General features: G+C 47.5%; 1 protein-coding gene across 5 annotated transcripts in view; it reads right to left on the bottom strand.

Moving 5' to 3' along the window:
• Positions 1-3,324: 3,324 nt before the first annotated feature.
• Positions 3,325-20,941, bottom strand: part of VSIG10 (V-set and immunoglobulin domain containing 10) — a 29,731-nt gene continuing 12,114 nt past the window's right edge. For 2 of the 5 annotated variants that reach the window (XM_036083308.2, XM_078060916.1), the window contains 7 exons: positions 17,762-18,064; positions 15,365-15,625; positions 10,506-10,799; positions 8,003-8,113; positions 7,700-7,715; positions 5,794-6,011; positions 3,325-4,789 (listed from right to left, as the gene is read on the bottom strand). In XM_036083308.2, the coding sequence (XP_035939201.1) occupies positions 4,734-4,789; positions 5,794-6,011; positions 7,700-7,715; positions 8,003-8,113; positions 10,506-10,799; positions 15,365-15,625; positions 17,762-18,064 (1,259 nt within the window). In that variant the 3' untranslated portion in view covers positions 3,325-4,733. Of the gene's footprint in view, positions 4,790-5,793; positions 6,012-7,699; positions 7,716-8,002; positions 8,114-10,505; positions 10,800-15,364; positions 15,626-17,761; positions 18,065-20,941 lie in introns of those variants that run through there. The other 3 variants (XM_036083319.2, XR_013443495.1, XM_078060915.1) reach the window with 3 other exon arrangements.

Genomic DNA, 20,941 nt, shown 5'->3' with positions numbered 1-20,941 from the left:
GGCCATCAGCTGCTTCCCGTCACATGGCGGCGGGCGCGGGCGGGGACGCGCGGGGGGCGGGGCCGAGGGAAAAACGGCGGCGGGGGGGTTGCAGAATAAAACCGGGGGGACCGAGGGGAAAGCGGGGGAGGAGGGGGGGCAGGATAAAACCGGGGCGGGGGAGGTACGGTATGTAGCTGAGAGGAACGCGGGGGGCGGGCGGACAGGACAAAACCGGGGGGCGGGGCCGAGGGAAAAATGGGGGGGCGGGCAGGTGAACGGGGACGGGATACAATCCGGGGGGCGGGGCTGCGGGAAAGCGGGGGGCAGGTGAGCAGGGCAGACTAAAAACGGGGGGCTGCGGGGATGAAGAGAAGCGGGGGGGATGAAGAGAAGCGCGGGAGGGATGAAAACGGAGCGGGGGGAGAAACGGGGTGGAGGGGGAAATCGGGAGCGGAAGGAACGCGGGGGGTGACAACGGGGGATGGGGGTGGGTGCAGGAGGTGTAAGCAGAAAAGGGGGTGCGGCGGGGAGCGGGGCTGAGGGAGTCCGAGGGACGGGAGCGGAGGACTGATGAGAGAACTGGGGGCGATGGCGCGGGGAGAAAGCCGGAGGGGCTGGGAACCAGGTGAAAAAGGGGGGAGCGAATAGGAAGGAGACTGTCGCTCGAGAACGAGGACCTGAAGACACCAGGGATCAAGGGAACTGGGGGGGACAAAAAGCGGGGGCCGAGGGGAGAATTGGGGGGAGGGGGTCCGGGAACTCCAGAGCCGGTGAGAGGCGGGAGGGAAGGAACGAGCCTGGGGAATAAAATGGGGGCGCTGAGGCCGGGAGCTCAGAGGTTAAATGGGAGCCTTGGTGGAGGAGCCCAGCTCAGGGGTTAGGAATGGTAAGCCGCCGGTTTTTAAAAATGGGAACTAGAAAAAGACAAACCCGGCGGAAAATGGAGGGTGAAAACGAGCATGTCAAGGTTAAAATGCGCGGTGAGAAAGGGGCAGCGGGCCAGACAAAAAAAGGGGGGGAATCCAAGAAGAGTGGGGGTCCAAATCTGGACAAACTGGGTAAACATGGGTGTGACCTAGGAGGACGGAAGTTCACGCAAAGAGGTGTTGGGGACAACAGGGAGAGAAGCGAAACAGGCCAGGGGTACAGTGGGGACTCAGAAACCAGCTTGGATTAAACCCACACATATTCAAAGGGAGGGGCTGGGTGGAAAGGAACGTGGGACACTGAGGCTAAGGTAGGAAGCATGGGTTTGGTTCGAAAGGAAGTAAGTTAAGGTGGAACCGCTGTGATAAAGAGCTGGGGAGCAAGGCCAGGGCAAGGAGGGAGCCGGGAGCGAGCCTGGAGGGCAGTAAAGAAAGGGGTGGGAGGAAGAATGACCTAAGAGGGAGACTGACTTGAAGCTTCCTCTAAAAACTGCGGTCTAGCCTGGGCCTAGGACAGGAAAGTGGGAGGTCCCGTGAGACATTATGGGGGTTACAATTAGCTGAGCCCAGTAAAGAACTCCCAAGGCCACCCACAACTACAGGACAGCTGAGAGAATTCGTCTTTTCAGCCAGCCCAGCAGCAGATGCAGGTTCTCCCTGAAGACTGCTACCCTAACCCTTTAATGTTAGAAAGCATGCAGTCTGACCAAAAAGAGGCATCGGGAGGGAAGGGGGACAAAATGGAAGAACAAGTTTCTCAAGGAGATCAGGAAAGGTGCAGGAGTCTCAGTGTGAGAGAGTTATCTACAAAGAATAAAATGGCAATGGGAACGTTTTCATTACCAACACAGGGAAAGCTAGTAAAAAACTGGGGGAGGCAAACCCATTTCTCCAAATCTTTCAGTTTACTAATCAAGTCTAAATCAAGATCATTAAAGCATTTATTTAAAAATAACTTTATTCCATAATCTTTTAAAAATTCATATTATAACCTCAGAATAAATTTCTCTGTCCCCACCCCCCTCACCCCCCCACAGCACACCAAATATTAAAATGTAAATAATGCAGAGGGATCTGCTAATTTTTCTTCGCAGCAGTTCCTGGTCAGTCCCACGGTGAGAATTACCAGTTGGCACTTTTACTGCATCACAATAAATTTTACCTGGCAAGGATGATTTTCTGACTTTCGGTGTATCTTCCGTGGTGGGTTGTCTGCAGTCTTAGGGCCTATATGTGCTTGTGAGAATTAGAACTAATATCAAAGCCACAGGATTGCCTGAGCCCTTCCCCAGTGTCCCCTTCTGAAATGTCAGTTGTGATAGCCGTTAAGTATTTATCTTCCTGGTTCTGATAAGTGGATCTTGGAGTTCAGAATACCTTCCGATACGATTGTGTAACAGCACAATGTAACAACCTGGACTTTGCCACAGAGAGTTTGTAACCCACTGTCTCATGCTTGTAGTTTTAGGGATGAGTCATCTTAAAATAAAAGAAAGACCTAATTCTTTAACAATCCTTAAAACTTGAAGGCCGCTGGTACCCGTGCTCTCAACTGACCCAGGGCTCAGATACGAGTGACCAAAGTCGTGACTCAGCTAATCTAGGGTGTAGAGCGTTTGGCAACAAGACCTTGAAGCCCCCAATTGCTAGCGGAAAACCCTTGCCCCAAAGATTTCCTATCATCAGGTGCGTGTGCAAGAGAAGTTCTGCAAAGCGTCTCAGTGATCTTGCAAATCATTCTCTGCGTTCCTAGCTAGGAATTTTTTTCCTGTTTTTTTTCTTTTTTTTTCTTTTTTTAATATGGTTGCCTCTGCAGAGTGAACCCTCAAAGTCAGGAATTTAATGGTGGAAGATTCTAAAGGGAGACGGACTCAGAGTTCAGTGATTTAGAAGCAACTCAAGTCTCCTGTTCTGAAACAGTGACTTGGGCTGTCCAGAGTGGCGACATCCAGGAAGTCCTGGGCGGCAGAAGCCCCAGCACATAAGAACTGCAGTTCGCTATACACCCCAGATTAGCTGGGGGTAAGAACCTGCAGCCAGCCTCTGCGATCCACAGGGCTCTCAGCTGGGGACGGGGTTCACTCCTAGTCATTTGCTCAGTTCAATCTTTTCGTCCAAGAAAATAGACTTCTCCCTGTGACACCTTTTTCTTCGCAGCAGTTCCTGGTCAGTCCCACGGTGAGAATTACCAGTTGGCACTTACTGCATCACAATAAATTTTACCTGGCAAGGATGATTTTCTCACTTTTGGTGTATCTTCCATGGTGGGTTGTCTGCAGTCCACAAGGGAACGCTGCAGACAACCAGCTTCTCATCTTACTGGAGTCCCAGTCCCTGTTATTTGGAGAAAGGAAGCTCTCCCTTAAGCCTCAGCTCTTGCCCAGCAAGTGGGATATGAACATTAAAGAGTGCAAACTCAAGTCAGATTTTCATGTTTAGCACACATCTTTTGCACCCTTATTAGGTCTCTGACATATAAGAGATTTGGACGAAATCAGAGACGAACAATCTCTGGGCTGTACAGGGATCTGGAAACAGCAGCTTAAACTCATCAGATGTTATTTCATTCAAAACTTTACATTGTTGATCAATGCATCCTCATACTCTCCTTAAGTAGGAGGAAGGAAACAAGTTTTCCCGTCCCCATTTCCAAGATCGAGAAACGGAGGCCAGAGGAACTAGTCTGCCCAAGGAGTACTTATCACCAGGTACTCCATTGCAAAACATTTCTCCTGCCTTCTTTCAAAGCCACAGGAGAAAGGGGAGAATGGGAAAATCTGCAAGCTACTAGGGAGTCACCCAAGAGGCTTTTGTATCAATATGAAGCTCGGCAAAATGAGAGGTTCTAATGAAAGGCACTTCCTCTTAGGGGCCCCTACCTCTTTTGAAAAGAATTACACCTCCAGGGAAGCAAATAGCGTCAGGAGAGCCCTGATAATGCTTCCTCTGAAACCATTTTACAAAGAACGAGAGGCCCAGGCAGCAGCCTGTAACTTACAGATGACATAGTTTCTTCCACTAGGGAAGGCAGAGGAGAGGATAGAGAACATCTACGGAACACCTGCTGGATAGCACTTTCCCATCCACAATACCTCATTTAGTCCCCACCATACCCTGTAAGGCAGGTATGATTTCACCTATTTTACAGATGAGGAAACTGAGGCCCCGGCAGAGGGAAAGCAACGTGCCCAAGGCCAGGAAACCAGTAAGGAGCAGGGCCCACATTCAAGCCTAGGTGTTTACAACTCCAAAACCTGAGCCAAACTGCCTCCCTTTGGCTCCCCATCAGTATCGGACACCTCCTCACCTTTTCCAGGGAGGTGACGTCTGCCTGGCTTTCCGGGCAGTGATAAAGGAGGTGTCCCTATCATCCCACACTATCCCTTGTGTGTATGGGGCAAGCTGGTCACGGACCTCTAAGAGTGTACTGGGAGCACTGTGCATGGAGGCCAGGTGCTTCCCCCCACTCTTGTCCCCTCCAAATCAGCATCAGTCAACCTGGATCAAGCCAGAGTCACAGTGAAGGGGGCACCTCAGATGCCAAAGGCACCTTTCCCCGCCACGCGCTGCCTGTTCCCAACACGTTTTAACATCAATGAGAAAACTTAACGGCAAATCAAACCAATTTAGAATAAAAAAGCGGGGGGGGGGGGGGGTGGGGAAGGCAATCTGTGTGTGTGTGTTTTTCTTTTTTCGCCGAGTGTCCCAAACCATTTTCAGCCCTCAGGCAGGGGTGCAAGTCAAGTCAAAGCAGGATGAAAAGCTCATCTTCAACGTAGTTTTCCAGGCTTTTAAGACGGGATAACGGAGGATAGTTCTCTTTCTTCAAACTGGCCTGTCTTCTTCTTGAACGATGTCACTCTGCTCCTCACTGCTGTCGTCTGGACAGGAGGGAAAAGCAGATCCGAGTCTGAGTGAGCTAAACAAGAGGTCACTCCATCTCCACCATCCGTTTTCAATCACTGCACTTCCTAGTCCTTCACCGGTAAGCCTCCGAACGGGAATTCACGGGGGAGCAGGTGGGGCAGGGTGCGTGTTCCCCTTTTCTCCTGTTCTTTTCACTCAGGATCCTCTAGACGTGCTTGATACTGCTTAATACTGCATCACCTGGTTCCTGCCAGTCCCCTCACCTGGAATTCTCTCTCTCTCCTTTCTGCTTATTCAAACTCAACTGTCCTGAAAGACTTGCTTCATATCCTCCTTCTGCCATTAAGTGTCTCCCAACCAATGCACCCCTCGACCACTCACCTCTCTCTGAGGTCCTGTGATTTCTTTTTTAAAGATTTTATTTACTCATTTGAGACAGAGAGATAGAGAGAGAGAGCATGAGCAGGGAAGAGGCAGAGGCAGAGGGAGAGGGAGAAGCAGGCTCCCCGTCAAGCCAGGAGCCAGACGCAGGGCTTGATCCCAGTACCCTGGTATCCATGACCTGAGCTGAAGGCAGACGCTTAACGACTGAGCCACCCAGGCGCCCCTGAGGTCCTGTGATTTTTAAGCCTATCATTCCTCTGGCAATAATCAAATTCCTCCTTGCAACAGCTCTTCTACTGCTCTCTCAAAGTGATGGTTCAATCTTGCTTCCGTCTTGTTTCCCGTCTTGTTTTCCTCGGTACACTCTGACTGGGCTTGGAAAGCTCCCTGCCTACAGTTATGATCGGTTTTTTTTTTTTTTTATTCCCCCAACAATGCCAATATCGTGCCTTTCCCAGAGCAGGTCCTTGATAAATGTCTGTCAGTTTAATTGTGGGGTCGGGAGTTGACAGTAGATCCTAGATGAAGCTTTAACTACCTTCCCCACCCTTTAAAACTAGACTCACCTCTCAGAGATTCTTACTGGGAGTCCCAGTGCAGCCTAACAGAGTGCTCTGAAGGAGAAAGAGCTCACCTTGCAGAGCCTGGAGCCCACTGCCCATCCAGTCGACATTCCCATTCACCAGGGCAGTCACTCTGTGAACGTGGCCATGCTTACGGATTTCTTCTGGCGACGCCTCTCTCTCATTTGCTTCTTCCTCTTCTTCCTCCTCTTCAGCGGCATCTTCCTCCTCTACCTCCTCCTCTTCTTCTGAATCCACCAAAACCATGACATCCCCCATGTCTTGTCCGCTAATTTCCAAAGGGGAAGAAATAATCAAGAAGATACCCCTTTCTTTTTCCCCTAACATCAGCCCTCGCTGAATAGAAAACACTGGATTAATGGCAACCTCTTTTGTAACATGGAAAATTCTTTGTGCGTTCACCTCAGTTAAGAGAGGATGGTGTGATTGTAATCTCTCAAAGAGATGCAGCCACAGATTCCTACAGACAATTACGTATTTTCCTGGGTGGGTTTTATTACTCCCCTCTGCTCCTTGGGCAGGTGACTCTTTGTCCCAGGAACCTACCATTTTAGTTCCCCTCACAGCACGTACACGAATGCTACGTTCCTTTCCTGAAACGCCCTTTATTTCTGCTCTACTTACTGAAACTTTGCCTCCTACTCATTATTCAAGGCCCAGGGAAAGTCCTCTCCCTCCCCGCAAGCCCTTGAACCATGATTGCACTTGGAGTCCATGCCCAGCGGTTTAGCATTTAATTCTCCAGTTCACTGCTGGTTCTGCCTACCCAGCCAGACTGTGCATTTCTTACACATGCCACGGGCCAGTGACAGTGCTAGGAGCATTACATTTTCATATAATCTTCACAGTCTCCTTCTGGAAAACCGATGAGGAGACAGAGGCTTAGAGAGAATCAGGGATTTTCCAAGAGCACAGGGCCTGGGAATGGCAGAGGTGCAAATGTGAGCCCAGGTCCGCTAGTTCCAAAGCGTTTTTCCACTATGCCTCGCTGCCTCCTCCTGTGAGAAATAGGCCTGGGGAATGAAAGGCTCACTGGGGAGATGTCCCTCAAATACAGGGCAGTAAAGGTAACATTTTCCCATGAAAGATCATCCCAGAACAGGAATATCCCTTCATAAACTGGTTAAAAGGAACAAAGAGAAGACTTCTTTGCTCCAACCCAGAATCTCTTTAGGAAATGATTACACAAGTTCCATTTAGTTACCTTGTCCCTACTGAGGTTTTTTTTTTTTTTTTTTTTAAGATTTTATTTATTTATTTTAGACATAGTGCGCAAGCACAGGGAGGAGCTGAGGGAGAGGGACAAGCAGACTCCCCGCTGAGCACAGAGCCTGACTTAGGGCTCAATCCATGACCCTGAGATCATGACCTGAGCCAAAATCAAGAGTCAGACGCTTAACCGACTGGGCCACCCAGGCGCCCCCTGAGATTTCCTTTTGGGAGGGCATGCTCAGACTAGTCTTCCAAAACATGCTGTGAGACTATGACTTATTCTTCCTTTCAGCTCTTTTTAGGAAATTAAATAAAATAAATGCGCACATGCCTGGGCTCACAGCCCACACACCATCTTTATGCTTCAGTGAGAGCCCAGCTTGAGGTCTGGGGTCTGGTACTACACGCTGAGGTCTGGCATCACAAAAAGAGCACAGACTTTGGAATCAGTCAGACCTGGATCGGAACGCAGGCGCCGCTATTCATTTCCTGGGTGAGCTTGCAGAAATTACTTTAACTCCCTGAGCGTCCATCTCCTTATCTGGAAAATGGAGGTGCCACCACCCTCCTGAAGAGTTTATGAAAGAGTTTCCAATAAGGCCTAACGAAGCCCCTCCACCCAGTGTTCGGCACATGGTGGGTCCTCCACAGCGGCTGCTAGTATTGCTCTTACAGAGAAAACAAAAACAGCAGGGAAGACAGACCACGGAAATGGGTTTTTGACTCGATTCTAGGAACACTCACCTGAAAGTGCTTCCTACTGAAGGGAGAAAGGAAAGAAAATTAATATCCAGTAACATCCACTTCAGCAAAGTTTTTAATCTAACGTTTGCAAAAGAAACGGAGAAATGAGAAAACTGACCCAACATGACAGGTGACAGGGTGTTCAGGGATGGTACTTAAGTGACTCATTATTGTACATCCGGCCCCAGTCAAGAAGCCTATAGAATGGGACCTTGGGTAGGAGCACAACCGGGGCCTCCTTCCCCCACCCACACCCTTTCAAGAAGCCTCAAAGGTAAACGAAGGGACCCAAGAAATCCTTACCTTTCCAGCAGAACACGGGGTTGTAATATAACATAAGCCCTGAGATGATAGCCAGTCCCAGCAGGAGGAGGCTCATGATGGTGCCCACAAGTCCCCCGATATTTAAAGGTTCTGCAAAGACAAATCACACTATTTATTTTAAAGATTTTATTTATTTATTTGACAGAGAGAGACGCAGCGAGAGAGGGAACACAAGCAGGGGGAGTGGGAGAGGGAGAAGCAGGCTTCCCGCCGAGCAGGGAGCCCAATGCGGGGCTCGATCCCAGGACCCTGGGATCATGACCTGAGCCGAAGGCAGACGCTTAACGACTGAGCCACCCAGGTGCCCCGACAAATCACACTACTGATTCATTCCATTGATTCTTTCACGTGCTGGTCAAAGAGCAACAGCTCCCTTCCTCTGCCTGGGTCTCAGTTTTGTTTTGGTTCCATGATATCTGGCAAGGCATATGACCTCTCCATAAAGAAGATAAGTATCTCATTTCCCGACCTCAGACAGTTTGTGGAAAGCATGTGATGCAAAGGAAGACTGGAAGGTTAAAATCTCCAGACATCAAGACTGTTTATAAGGCCACCGAAATGAAGAGGGTGAGCTATCGGTCCCATGATAAACAGTAGTGATGAATGGAACAGAATAGAGAACCCAAGAACAGACTACACGTAAAAGAAAATTTGATAGATGACAGATTAGTGAGTAAAAGAGGAATTATTCAAGAATGGTGCTGGAATCGATCACATGTTGTGATCCCTATCCAAATTTGGGCGGGGGAGAAACTCAATCCCCACACCTCACACCATTCACAAAAATCAATTCTAGATGGATTAAAGATTTAACTGTAAAAGGCAAAATGTTAAAACTTTTTAGGAGAAAGTATAGGATAGTATCTTTGTGGCCATGGGGGAGATAAGATTTCTTGAGATGTAAAAATTGCTAATGATATAAGATCCATAAAATTAACTACATGAAAGTAAGAATGTCTGCTAATCAAAGGATACCAAAAAGAAAGCAAAAAAAGACAAACAAGCTAAAAGGAGATACTTGTAACATGTAAAACTAACAAGGAATTAGTATGCAGAATTTCTAAAGAACTCCTACATATCTGTAAGAAAGGGGAAAATGTCAAAAGACACAGTGAGTATTTCACAGAAGAAACACAAATAGCAAACATATGAAATAATGCTCAATCTTCTTAGTAACAGAGAAGGGCCAATTAGAACAATAGTAAGATTCCATTTTACATGTACTTAATGGGCAAAAATCACAAAGCCTGAAGGCAAAAATGCAGAACAACTCAACACTCTTAAATACTGCTGCTGTGAATAGAAATTGGTACGACCACTTTGGAAAATAATTTGCTATTATCCCAGAAAGATACAAATGTGCATAACCCTTCCTTTCTATTCCTTCTACATATATCCTAGAGAAATATTTGCCTAGGGACCTACTATATATGTGTACACAAGGAGCTGGGTAAAAGGTTTTCATGGCAACACTTTTGCTCATCACAACAACATCAAAATCAGAAACAATACCAAAGTCTATCAGCAGGAAAATTAGTAACTTAGTTGTGGAACCACGACACAGTAGAAAATCCTACAGCAGTGAAGAGGTACCAAGTATAATTACACATGCTGGCATGAATAAACCCTAGGAACAAAATGTGGAGTGGAAACAGCAAGGATTTCACCATGTAGTAAAATTTTTCTTGAATAAAAAAATTCAGGATAGTTGCTTACCTTTTTCAGGAGGCCCAGGATGAGACTGGAAAGGGGTCTAGAGGTAGGGTTGGCCGAAAAAAATACAACATGCCCATTTAATTTGGATTTCAGATAAACAATGAATCCTGTTTTAGAATAAGTATGTCCCATGGAAAATGTGGGATATACTTACACTAAAAAATGCTTTGTTTTTCTAAAATGCAAATTCAAGTGGGCATCCTGGTTTTGTTTTGTTTTTTTTTTTTTAGCTTTGTTGTCATTTTCTAAATCTGGCCACACTACCTACAAATAACTTCAGCATTGTAGGCACCCCTCTGTATCTTAAGCGGGATGGTAGTTTCTCAGGTGTGCATTTTGCTATTATGCTTCACGACTTACATTTTTTGTTTTTTATGTATTTTATATTTATAATATATATATTCTTTGGGATGTAACAAATTATTATTTTTTTAAGTTTTATTTTATTATTATTTTAGTAATCTCTACACCCAGTGTGGGGTTCCAGCACATGACCCCGGGATCCAGAGTCGCATGCTCTTCCGATGGAAGAGCTAGGCGCCCCAACATAAATTCTTTTTTTTTTTTTTTTTTTTATCCCCACGCAATGTTAGAGATTTACGACTGGATAATAGTTTTTCCACCTTATCAAGTCACAGTCAAGCAGATACGCCTTCTCCCCAATGGCAGTGACCCGCGTATAGGGAAGAACCAAACTGTCCCCATGCTGGTGCCTGGTCCTCTGAAGCTCTCACCGTCCTCCTTTGGGGCCCCTGCCCTCACTCACCTTTCACGGTCAGCCAGATGTCCACCTGCCGCACCCCCACAGGGTTCTCAGCCTGACAGACGTAGTAGCCCTCATCCAGGGCCTGGGAGCAGTTGCGGATGGTGAGACTGGAGATCTGGCCATTCTGCGTGATGAGATAGTGGCCATTGGGCTGGAGGACCACCCCAGGCTGGGTGAGGTTCCTCAGCCACAGGATCTTGGCAGGGGGGTAGGCTCCAGTCACTTGGCAGGTGAGCGTCACATTGCCCCCCACGAAGCAAGTCCTCATGGGCTCAGAGAGAAGGGAGGGGCTCCCTGGTGATCAGAAGGTAAAGACAGACAAATGTTCAGGGAGACTCAAGCCATGGCCTGAGATTTTCAAGAATATTACTACCTTCCTGATGAAGCAACTCCAGGAATTTCTGTCCTGCACTTGGTCTCATGTAATAATAAAAGCTAACATTTATTGAGCATCTACTGTGGGCTAGGCACTGTTAAACTTATTACCCCATTTTGCAGATAAGGAAACTGAGACCCAGAGAAAGTTAAGTTACTTGCTCAAAGTCACACAACCAAATAAGTGGTGCCCCTAGGATTTTGGGTGACCAACTGTCCTAGTTTGCTGAAGCCTGAGGGGGTTCCTGGGACACGGAGCTTTCAGTGAGAAAACTGAGAAAGTCTTGGGCAAACCAGGATGAATTGGTTACTTTTTTAATTTTTTTTAAGATTTATTTATTTATTTGAGAGAGAGAGGGAGGGAGAGAGAGAGCGCACGTGGGGAAAAGGGCAGAGGAAGGAAAGGGAAAACCCCAAGCAGACTCCCGACTGAGCACGGAGCTGGATGCGGGGCTCGAGCTCACAACCCTGAGATCGTGACTTGAGCCAAAATCAAGAGTCAGACACGCGGGGCGCCTGGGTGGCTCAGTCGTTAAGCATCTGCCTTTGGCTCAGGTCATGATCCCGGGGTCCTGGGATCGAGCTCCGAGTCGGGCTCCCTTCTCAGCAGGAAGCCTGCTCGCCCTCTCCCACTCCCCCTGCTTGTGTTCCTGCTCTCGCTGTGTCTGTCAAATAAATAAATAAAATCTTCATCAAAAAAAAGGGTCAGACACGCAACTGACACTGAGCTCAGGAGCCCCGAGTTGGTTACTCTTGTAAGCCCAAGTTGCCAGGCTTTTGTAGCCCACATTCCTCATCTACACTCTAGGCTTGCATGCATCATAGCCACATTGCTCGTACAAAGAATGGGCGCACAGCCTGCCAGGAGTGCTCGAGGGGACAATGAGGCAGCTATATTCATTTCCTATTGATGCTGTAATAAACTGCTACAAACTGATTTAAAACAACACAGATTTATTCTTTTCTAGTTCTGGAGGTCAGAAGTTGGAAATGATCCTGTGGGCCTGGAATCAAGGTGTTGGCAGAGCTCATTCCTTCTTGGAGGCCCCCGGGCGGGGGGGAATCCATTTCCTCGCTCTCTCAGCTTTCCGAAGCCACCTGCATTCCCTGGCTCCTGGCCCCTCCTTGTCTCACTCCAACCTCTGACATCTGTCGTCATGTCTCCTGCTACTGAGTCCCACCCTTCTGCCTCCCTTTTAGAAGGACCCATGTAATGACATGGGGCTCACCCCGATAATCCAGGATAATCTCCCCATCTCGAGATCTTAATCCCAGCTGCAAAGTCTCTCTTGCCATGTAGGGTAAAGTCACAGGGATTAGGACATGGACATCTCTGTAGGGGGAGCATTAGTCTGTCTATCACAGGTCTGTCCTAGACAGTTCCCAATGCAGCATCCCTGTGGCCTTGGGGTCTGATCTGAGTTGGACACAGGGAACTGTGAGGTCTCCCCTAGCGATCGTGATGTGAGCACTCAGCTCCTAGGGTGATTGTGAGAACAAGCAAGAGATCGTGTGGAAAACACTGAGCACAACACCTTGCACATGCTCTGCACTCAGTAAATATCAATGTCACTATTATTGATATTGCCTATTTCATGGTTCTCGGACTTCTCTCTCCGAGTAAATTTTAAGTCCTTCAAAGGTCAGGACTCGGTATTCCTCCACGGGACCCGGTGCCACGCTAAGTACATAGCTCTTACCCAAAAAGATTCGCCAGACTAGGTCCCAAGGAAGGGGGTCCCCGTGGGAGGCAAGGGTTCTGGGGTCAGCCCAGCTTGGGCTAAGTGCTGGCTTCAATCACTTACAAGCTAGGTGAATCTTGGGTAAGTCGGTTCACACCGTATCACATCTGCAACTTACAAAACGTCCTGTCTAACCTGCAGGCTATTGCGAGGCTTACAAACAACATGTGAATGATCTGGAAACAGGCAAAGAAAACCCTAAACCCTAAAAGAGCAGGACTGACAGAGGTGACCCCTTCAAAATCAGAAACTGCGGATCACAGCAGGGATGAGGCACAAATGTAGTTTAGGAGCCAAGGAGGACAGAAGAATACCTATGACAGGCACGACAGTTCTATGAAATTAACTGATAAAGTTAATATAAAGTACTCTTAGGGAATAATAGGAAAAGATGAACCCAATAGAAAAACGGACAAGATATGAACAGATTAATTCATAGATGATATATAGGGACGCAAGAAGCATATGAAAATTGCCAACCACACCAGGATCAAAGAAACCCAAATTAAAACAGTTATGCCACGTCCTAATGAACAAATAGGAAAAGTCTAAAAAAATTAATGATTTAATGGTAACACTCCACGTCGATGGAAATCCTGGGAACGAAGTACTCGCACACAGTCACCGCCAGTGGGTAGGGCTTCTTTGTGAGGTGATGGAAACGTTCTGGAAGTAGACAGCGGTGATGGTTAAGTACAACGTTGTGAATGTACGAAAAACCACCACATTATATGCTTCGAAATAGTGAAGTTCATGTTATGTGAGTTATATCTCATTAAAAATAAAATTGCAAACTACCAGTTGGGCTGGATTTGGCCCATGGGCCATCATGTGCCAAGCCCTGTTGTAATGCAGAAAGTGAGCCTTGTCCCTTCTGTTGCCCGAGGCCAGCCAGGTACCGGACACAGATCAGACACTCGGGACATGTTTGCTGAATGAGTCAGTGGGGAAGGGACAGCCATGTGAATGCCACTTGCCTGGGACAACGAACACCTCCTGGAACAGCAAGGCTCTCTTCTCAGCAGGCCAGCTCTCCACGGCCGCCCCTCTGAGGTAAATTATCCTGACAGGCCGTGAGGAAAATCCTCCCCACGGCCAACAAAACCCAACACTCTCTGGTCCTTGCATCCAGTTGTATTAGATCCCCAGGGCTGCTATCACAAAGCACCACAAACCGGGTAGCCTGAAGCAACAGAAATCCATTCTCTCCCGGCTCTGAAACTCAGAAGTCTGAAATCAAGGTGTCAGCAGGCTTGACTACTTTGGAGGCTCCCGAGGGAGACACCATCCCATGCCTGTCTTAGCTTCCGGCGGTCGCCGGCCATCATGGGCATTCTGGGCTTACAGAGGCATCACTACAGTCCCCGCCTCCGTTATCATGTGGCATTCTCCCCGTGTGTCTGGGTCCAAATGGCCCTCTTGTAAGGATAGCAGTCGCGGGAATAGAGCCCACCGTAACCCAGTATGACCTCATCTTAACTTCATCACACCTGCAAAGACTCTTATTCCAAATACGGCCACATCCACAGGTAGCCAGGATTAGGACTTGAACAGATGTTTTTTGGGGAGACACAATTCAACCCACAACAGCCATCTAGCCTCATGGATACCTCATGCACGGCCCTCTGGCTACACTGGCCTTCTCTCAGTTCGTCAAATGCCAAGTACGTTTCCACCTCAGGGCCTCAGCATTTGCTATTTCCTCTGCCAGGAACACTCAGCCCACCCAGCCAGCTCCTTCCCATCCTTCAGGTCTCTTCTCAAAACGCTACCGCCACAAGGAGACCTCCCTGCCCCTGAGGAACAGTGGCCCTCTTCCTAGAAGAGACTCTTTCACACACCCCATTTCATCCTCTTCACAAGTACTATCACTATCTGAGCCTACCTTACTTGTGTTTGGACTTTGTCTTCCTCTCACCCCCACCCCCACACAGAAGAATCTATGAAGGACGAGTGGTCGTGGTTTCAAAAACACGTCCAGGAATCATGTGACACTCTTCCCTTCAAAAAGTGGAGCCCAATTCCACCCACTCCCCTTGAAAGTAGAGCCAGACTGTGACTCACTTCTAACGAACAGAAGAGGCAGTCGGGATGCCATGTGACTTCTGAGGCTAGGTAGTTCAGAGAAAGGATAGCGTCGGCCTGGCTTGCTCCCTCTTGCATCACTTGCTCTGGGGAAAGCCAACACCATATTGTAAAGACAGTTAAGGGGCCCTGTGGAGAGGCCCACATGGAGAGGAAGCAACCTGCCAGGCATGTGGGTGAGCACCTTGGAAGTAGATCCTTCAGACAATTTCAACCCTCCTAACCAGGTCTTGCAGCTGAGACCCAGCAATCATGGAGCCAAGACAAACCCACTGTGCCCTGAGTTCCTGGCCCACAGAAATCATAAGATAAATAAATGATGTGTTGTTGTAAGCCATTAATTCTGGGGGTGTTTGTTACATAACTAAATGAACCACGCCCGTCTTGTTCACCACTCCATCCCCAATACCTGGAAACAGTACCTGACACGTAGCAGGTGCTTAATTAGTATCTGTCAAGAGTGGAAAACGGCTTGGATGAGAGCCAAGAAGCTTGGTTAAGCATCTTTAACGTTTGAAAGGAAGGAAACACAAAGCAAAGGAAGAAACAATTCAGTTCACTGCGTTATCTTGGGATTTCTTTCCCAGACCCTGCAAACGGTTCTCTCAGAATAAAGACGGGTGGACCCCAACCCGGGACGAGGCAAGCCGGACTCACTGATCTGTACCGCACAGCTGGCTTCCAGCTCCGGTCCCACTATGTGGCTCCCAACACACTTGAACTTCTTGCCATCTGACAGCTGGGACTGGTTCAGCATCTCCACCCCCAGCTTTGACGTCCCCACGACCACACCTCCTGGCTCTTCTGTCCACAGGAAGTCCGGGTCTGGGTATCCCCCGTCCCAGCGACAGGTGAGCTGCAGCATGAGTGATCCTTGTGACATCTCTGCCCGGCACTGAGGGGCTGATGGAGGGGGGACTGCAAAACACCAGAGCATGTGGGCTTAGTCGCAGACTCGGAGATCACCACTGGGCTGGCTCTAAGGATTACAGAACTGGGGTATCAGAGAAACATCATGCCCAGTTAGCATACCTTGAAATAGCTCCTTAGCACAAATTAGTGTGTGACAATAGTCCGATTTCCTCTGCTGAGTGTTAAATCTCCAAGGTTGTGGGCCTCGATTATCTTTGCATTTCTCACTAGCCACAGTGGCCTTTAAATGTGGCTATTTAAATTTAAATTAATTACATTACATTACAAATTTAGTTCTTCCATCACACCACCCACATTTCAAGGGCTCGGGAACCCTATGTGGTGGGTGGTTATTGTACTGGACCATACAGAATAGAACAGTTCCATCTTCATAAAAAGTTCTACTGGACGGTGCTGGTCCCCAGGGGGGTACAGGTGGGATTCATCCCCACCCTTAACATACACTTCCTTTTTATTATGTACGTGTATTACTAAAAACACATAAAAATTTAACAAGTTACAAACCTGGAAATCCAATGTAACTCATGTGTTAGTAACTATATATGAAAATCCACACACATTATAGATGTATAATATGTATACATACATATATTGTATACTTTATATGTATATACATTATACATGTTTTTTTTTTTAAGATTTTATTTATTTGACAGAGAGAGACACAGTGAGAGAGGGAACACAAGCAGGAGGAGTGGGAGAGGGAGAGCAGGCTTCCCGCTGAGCAGGGAGCCTGATGCGGGGCTCGATCCCAGGACCCTGGGGTCATGACCTGAGCCGGAGGCAGACACTCAACGACTGAGCCACCCAGGCGCCTCCATTATACATGTTATATGTATATATGTATATATTATATACATATACAATGTAAGTATATATTACACATTTATACATATTATGTATATATATTATGTATATTGTATGTGTATATGTATATTGTATATGTACAGACTTATATTATGGATATATATGTATATTGTATTATGTATTATATATGTATGTTTTATATATTTTATATAACATGCATAAATAGAAATAAGTTTGGATCTTACATGGATGGGTAGATACATGTCATCTACAAGATAAATTATTGATACTACACCAAAGTGATGGTTAGAATATTCTTTTCTTCTTTACGCTCATCTGTTTCCTCTAACAAGCACCTATGACTTCATAAATAATAAATGTCATTTATGACACAGAACACAGAGACTTATAAAGGCTCCGAATAACGTATGAATTAAGAAAGGTGTTATTATCCCGTTCACTAATTTGTTGTTCTGAAGCTTCCTTTCATTAGCATGGATTATGAGCACACTCCACACGTCTACAGTGGTTTTCATCCAAGGAATCTGCTGTGTTCTCACCCCCAGAATAAAGGTCTGTGGACTGCTGATTCCTAGCAGTGCGAGAGGGCCCAAGTTCATGGACAGAATGAGGATGGCCGAACAGATAAACAAACTGTGGTCTTTCCCTACAATGGAATATTAACTCAATCATAGAAAGGAATGAAGTGTTGACACCTGCTCCAACATGGATGAGCCTTGAAAACATGATGCTAAGTGAAAGAAGCCGGTCACACAAGCCACGTGTTTCATGAGTCCATTGACCCGACACATCCAGAAGAGGCAAAAGCAGACAGACAGAACACAGACTGGCAGTTGCCAGGGAGCCATGAAGAGAAGAGGGAGTCACTGCTCAGTGGCAATGGGATTTCCATTTGGGGTGATGAGAATGTTCTGGAACTAGACAGAGGCAGTGGTTGCGCAACACTGTGAACGTACTAAATGCCACTGAGTCGTAAGTTTGAAAATGGTTGTTCTGTACTTTCACCTCAATTAAAAAAAAAAAAAAGCAAGCATGAGGCTTGGCATTAATTTCCTTCTGTGGCTCACAGGGACTCTCCTGCAACCCTGTTTAGCAGCAAGCTTCTAGCAGCGAGTCCCTCTCTGACACACAGCGCTGGGTGTGTACATGTGTGTTGAGAGAGCCGCAGAAGCACGTTAGGACCCGTGAAGCAGGCATGCCTTTGTAGACAAAAGGAAGAGGCACAAACATGCAGTTCACGAAGGGTCAAGGTGAGGACGTGAGGGAGGGGGGAGGGGAGCGCTTCTTACGCACAGTAGACCAGGAGCTCGGTGGTCACCTTTCGCTGTCTCCCAGTGCGCACGTTCGTGGCCAAACAGGTGTAGTTTCCTTGGAGGTTTTGTGACATGAGCAGCAGAGTGAAGCAGCTGACTGTCAGGTTGTTTCCAAAGGGCTCGGTGCTGGAATCTGGGGCCCGAAACTGCCATTCAACCATCGGTGGAGGCCAGGAGCTACTGCTGCAGCTGAAGTCCACCTGGGAGCCCTTGGCTGCATAGACGGTGCCATTGGGGAGCTTGCCGGTGCTGGAGATATTGACCTCAACCTCACAGGGGCCGCCTGGGAACGACAGGGGGAATGGAGAAAGCATTAATTACTTACGAGTTAACTTGAGCTCCTTACCAGATCTAACAGACACAGAAATGAGCAGGAAGCAGCCAGTGAGGATGACAATATCTATCAAACACTTATTATGTGATAAATGCTATGCCAAGTGCCCCTATGCATTCTAATCCTGAGATAAATGTGGATTTATTGGGGGTGGGGGGCTCAAGCCTTATAGAAAAGGGAAAAAAGCAAATCACTCCTTTTCAGACACACTGATGAGTAGATCGGCTACCTGTGCATTAACAGAGTGAACACAGCAGACCCGCTTGCAAGGTTGGCCTTGGCTGGTGACCACAGCGTGGATTTCAGGAGGGTTTCTGCCATTCCCAGAGCTGACGAGATTGAGGCTCACTGGGCCTGAACCATTTGTACAAACAGTGTGGTTTAAGCTGAGCACCTGCTTCCCCTCCAGGAGTCTGGAATTTTGGTATGTGCTCGGCAGAGGGTGCCTATGTGACTAGCCCCCAGTGAAAATCCAGGGTGCTGGGTGTCTAAGGGGCTTCCCAGCAGACAACATTTCACACGTGTCGCCACAACTTGTTCCGGAGGAATTAAGCATGTCCCATGTGACGCCCCTGGGAAAGGACTCTTGGAGGCTCACTCCTGGTTTTCCTTGGACTTAACCCCATGTGCCTTTTCCCTTTGCTGATTTTGCTTTGTAGCCTCTCGCTGTAATAAATCAAATTACATGCTGAGTCCTAGGACTTCTCCTAGAGAATCACTGAGCCTCAGGGTGGGCTTGGAGAGTCTTAGCACAATTTCACACTGAAAGACAAGATACGTTGGCTCCAGGCCCAACTCTGGACTCCACTCACTAGCTGTATGACCTTGGGCAGATTACTTAACCTCTCTGAGCCTCCATTTCCGCATCTGTAAAATGGGGGCCATGCTAGAACCTGCCGCAGGGGGCTATGGTGATAATTCAGTGAGTATGGTAGAGCATTCAGAACAACGCCGGTCACGTTGGAAGCACTTGTTAAGTGCTGGATCTTATCTGCATCCCCCTGACATTTCTGAACTTCTTTCTCATCTCCAGAAATGACCTCCCACGGCTGGTACCCAGTGCACCCAAGATGCCGCATCTCTTTTGATGAAAGGAATATAACTAATATCTATTTAGACTAAAGCCACTGAGTGTGTTACCTCACCCAGAGACTCCCCCTTTTATTTTTTTTAAGATTTTATTTATTTGAGAGAGAATGAGCAGGGGGGAGTAGCAGAGGAAGAGGGCGAGGCAGACTCCCTGCTGAGCAGGGAGCCCAAAGTGGGGCTCGATCCCAGGACCCCGAGATCATAACCTAAGCCAAAGGCAGATGCTTAACCTATGAGCCACCCAGGCACCCTGAGACTTCCCCTTTTAAAAAGAAGAATCCAGGAAGGGCAATGCTTGACCAAAAGAATTTAAACAGAAATAGGCCGGTGGGAAAAATTATTCCAGGAAGGAAAAGGCTCTCCCAGAGCCCCTCAAAGTACAGCATCTACTTCACCTATGTCTGAGGTCATTGTATAACTATAGAAATGGTGGATTTCCCGGACAATATTCTTGACAATATGCTTCTCAGGTTGGGGCTGGCTCCTAATAGTTGCATGGATCTGCTGGAATCATGTCACCTCCCATAGAGGGTCTGTGGAAAAAATTATGCCATTAGTTTGGGAGGTACCATTTACTGTTGCTGGCTAGCTGGTTAGGTATGCGGACCAGCAGGTAAGAGGGCGTGCCCACAGCAGGCAGGCATCCAATGAAGCAGAGGGCATCTCTGTAGTACTGAGAGTCAAAGCCCGGGCCAGCAAAGGCAGTGCGTTAGATTAGACAGCCTGGGTCTTGTGAATTGTGGTCTGCAGGGCCACGGTGGCCTGGCATGGACCGTGGGGACCGCCAGGACCTGGCTGGGAGGGGCTTTTGACCACACAATTCTCAGCAAGAAAACAGCGTTGGATACAGGGAATGGATGAGAAGAAACAGGTGGAAGGATTAGAAAAATAAATCAAATGAGAGAACCTTAAAAGCCTCCTGAATTAAGCATTCAGAGGTTACAGCTCACATAAATCCCTTGGGTTGGGTCTGCTTTCTTAATTAAAGCTGATGCCATCTTCTTGATTCCCTGGGCTTCCTCCCCTGCTCTGACTTTACTACCAGAAGGAGGTACCCATTTCCTTCCTTTCCACTGCTCTCTCCACCCACATGATATATATTCCCGAAGAGAAGCCCACCAGCCCTTTTTTGCTTGCAGGGTGACGGTGGCAATCACTCAGAGAGACAGATGGAGAGGAGACAAAAATAAAAGAGCAAATAAATAAAAATACAGAGTGGTTACAAAGGTTTGAGGTCTGAGGCCTTGGTTATTGTAGTTTGAATTCTCGGCTCTTTCTTGGATGGATGCCTTAGCCTAGTGGTCATGAGCTTGTACTCTGAATTCACAGACCTTGGTGTAAATCCTACTGCCACTTACAGAGAGACAACCTTGGACAAGTGCCCATTGCTCTCATTCTCTCTTGTCTTTCCTATGAAATGAAAAGAACAGATATAGGGGCGCCTGGGTGGCTCAGTTGGTTAAGTGTCTGCCTTGGGCTCAGGTCATGATCTCAGGGTCCTGGGATCAAGCCCCGTTTTGGGCTCCCTGCTCATCGAGGAGTCTGCTTCTCCCTCTGCCTCTCCCCCCTGCTTGTGCTCTCACGCTCTCTCTCTCTCAAAATAAATAAGATCTTTTAAAAAAAAGTAGAAATGTGTTTTCGCTCTTGTTATATAAGTTTTTATATAACATCCTCGACTTTACCAGTTGGGCCATAACATCTAAAATATTTACCATCTGGCCCTCTACAGAAAAAGTT

Source organism: Halichoerus grypus, chromosome 13, assembly GCF_964656455.1.
Source record: "Halichoerus grypus chromosome 13, mHalGry1.hap1.1, whole genome shotgun sequence".
Taxonomy (NCBI): domain Eukaryota; kingdom Metazoa; phylum Chordata; class Mammalia; order Carnivora; family Phocidae; genus Halichoerus; species Halichoerus grypus.
Note: the sequence above shows the minus strand (reverse complement) of the source record. Positions and strands in the feature narration are given on the sequence as shown.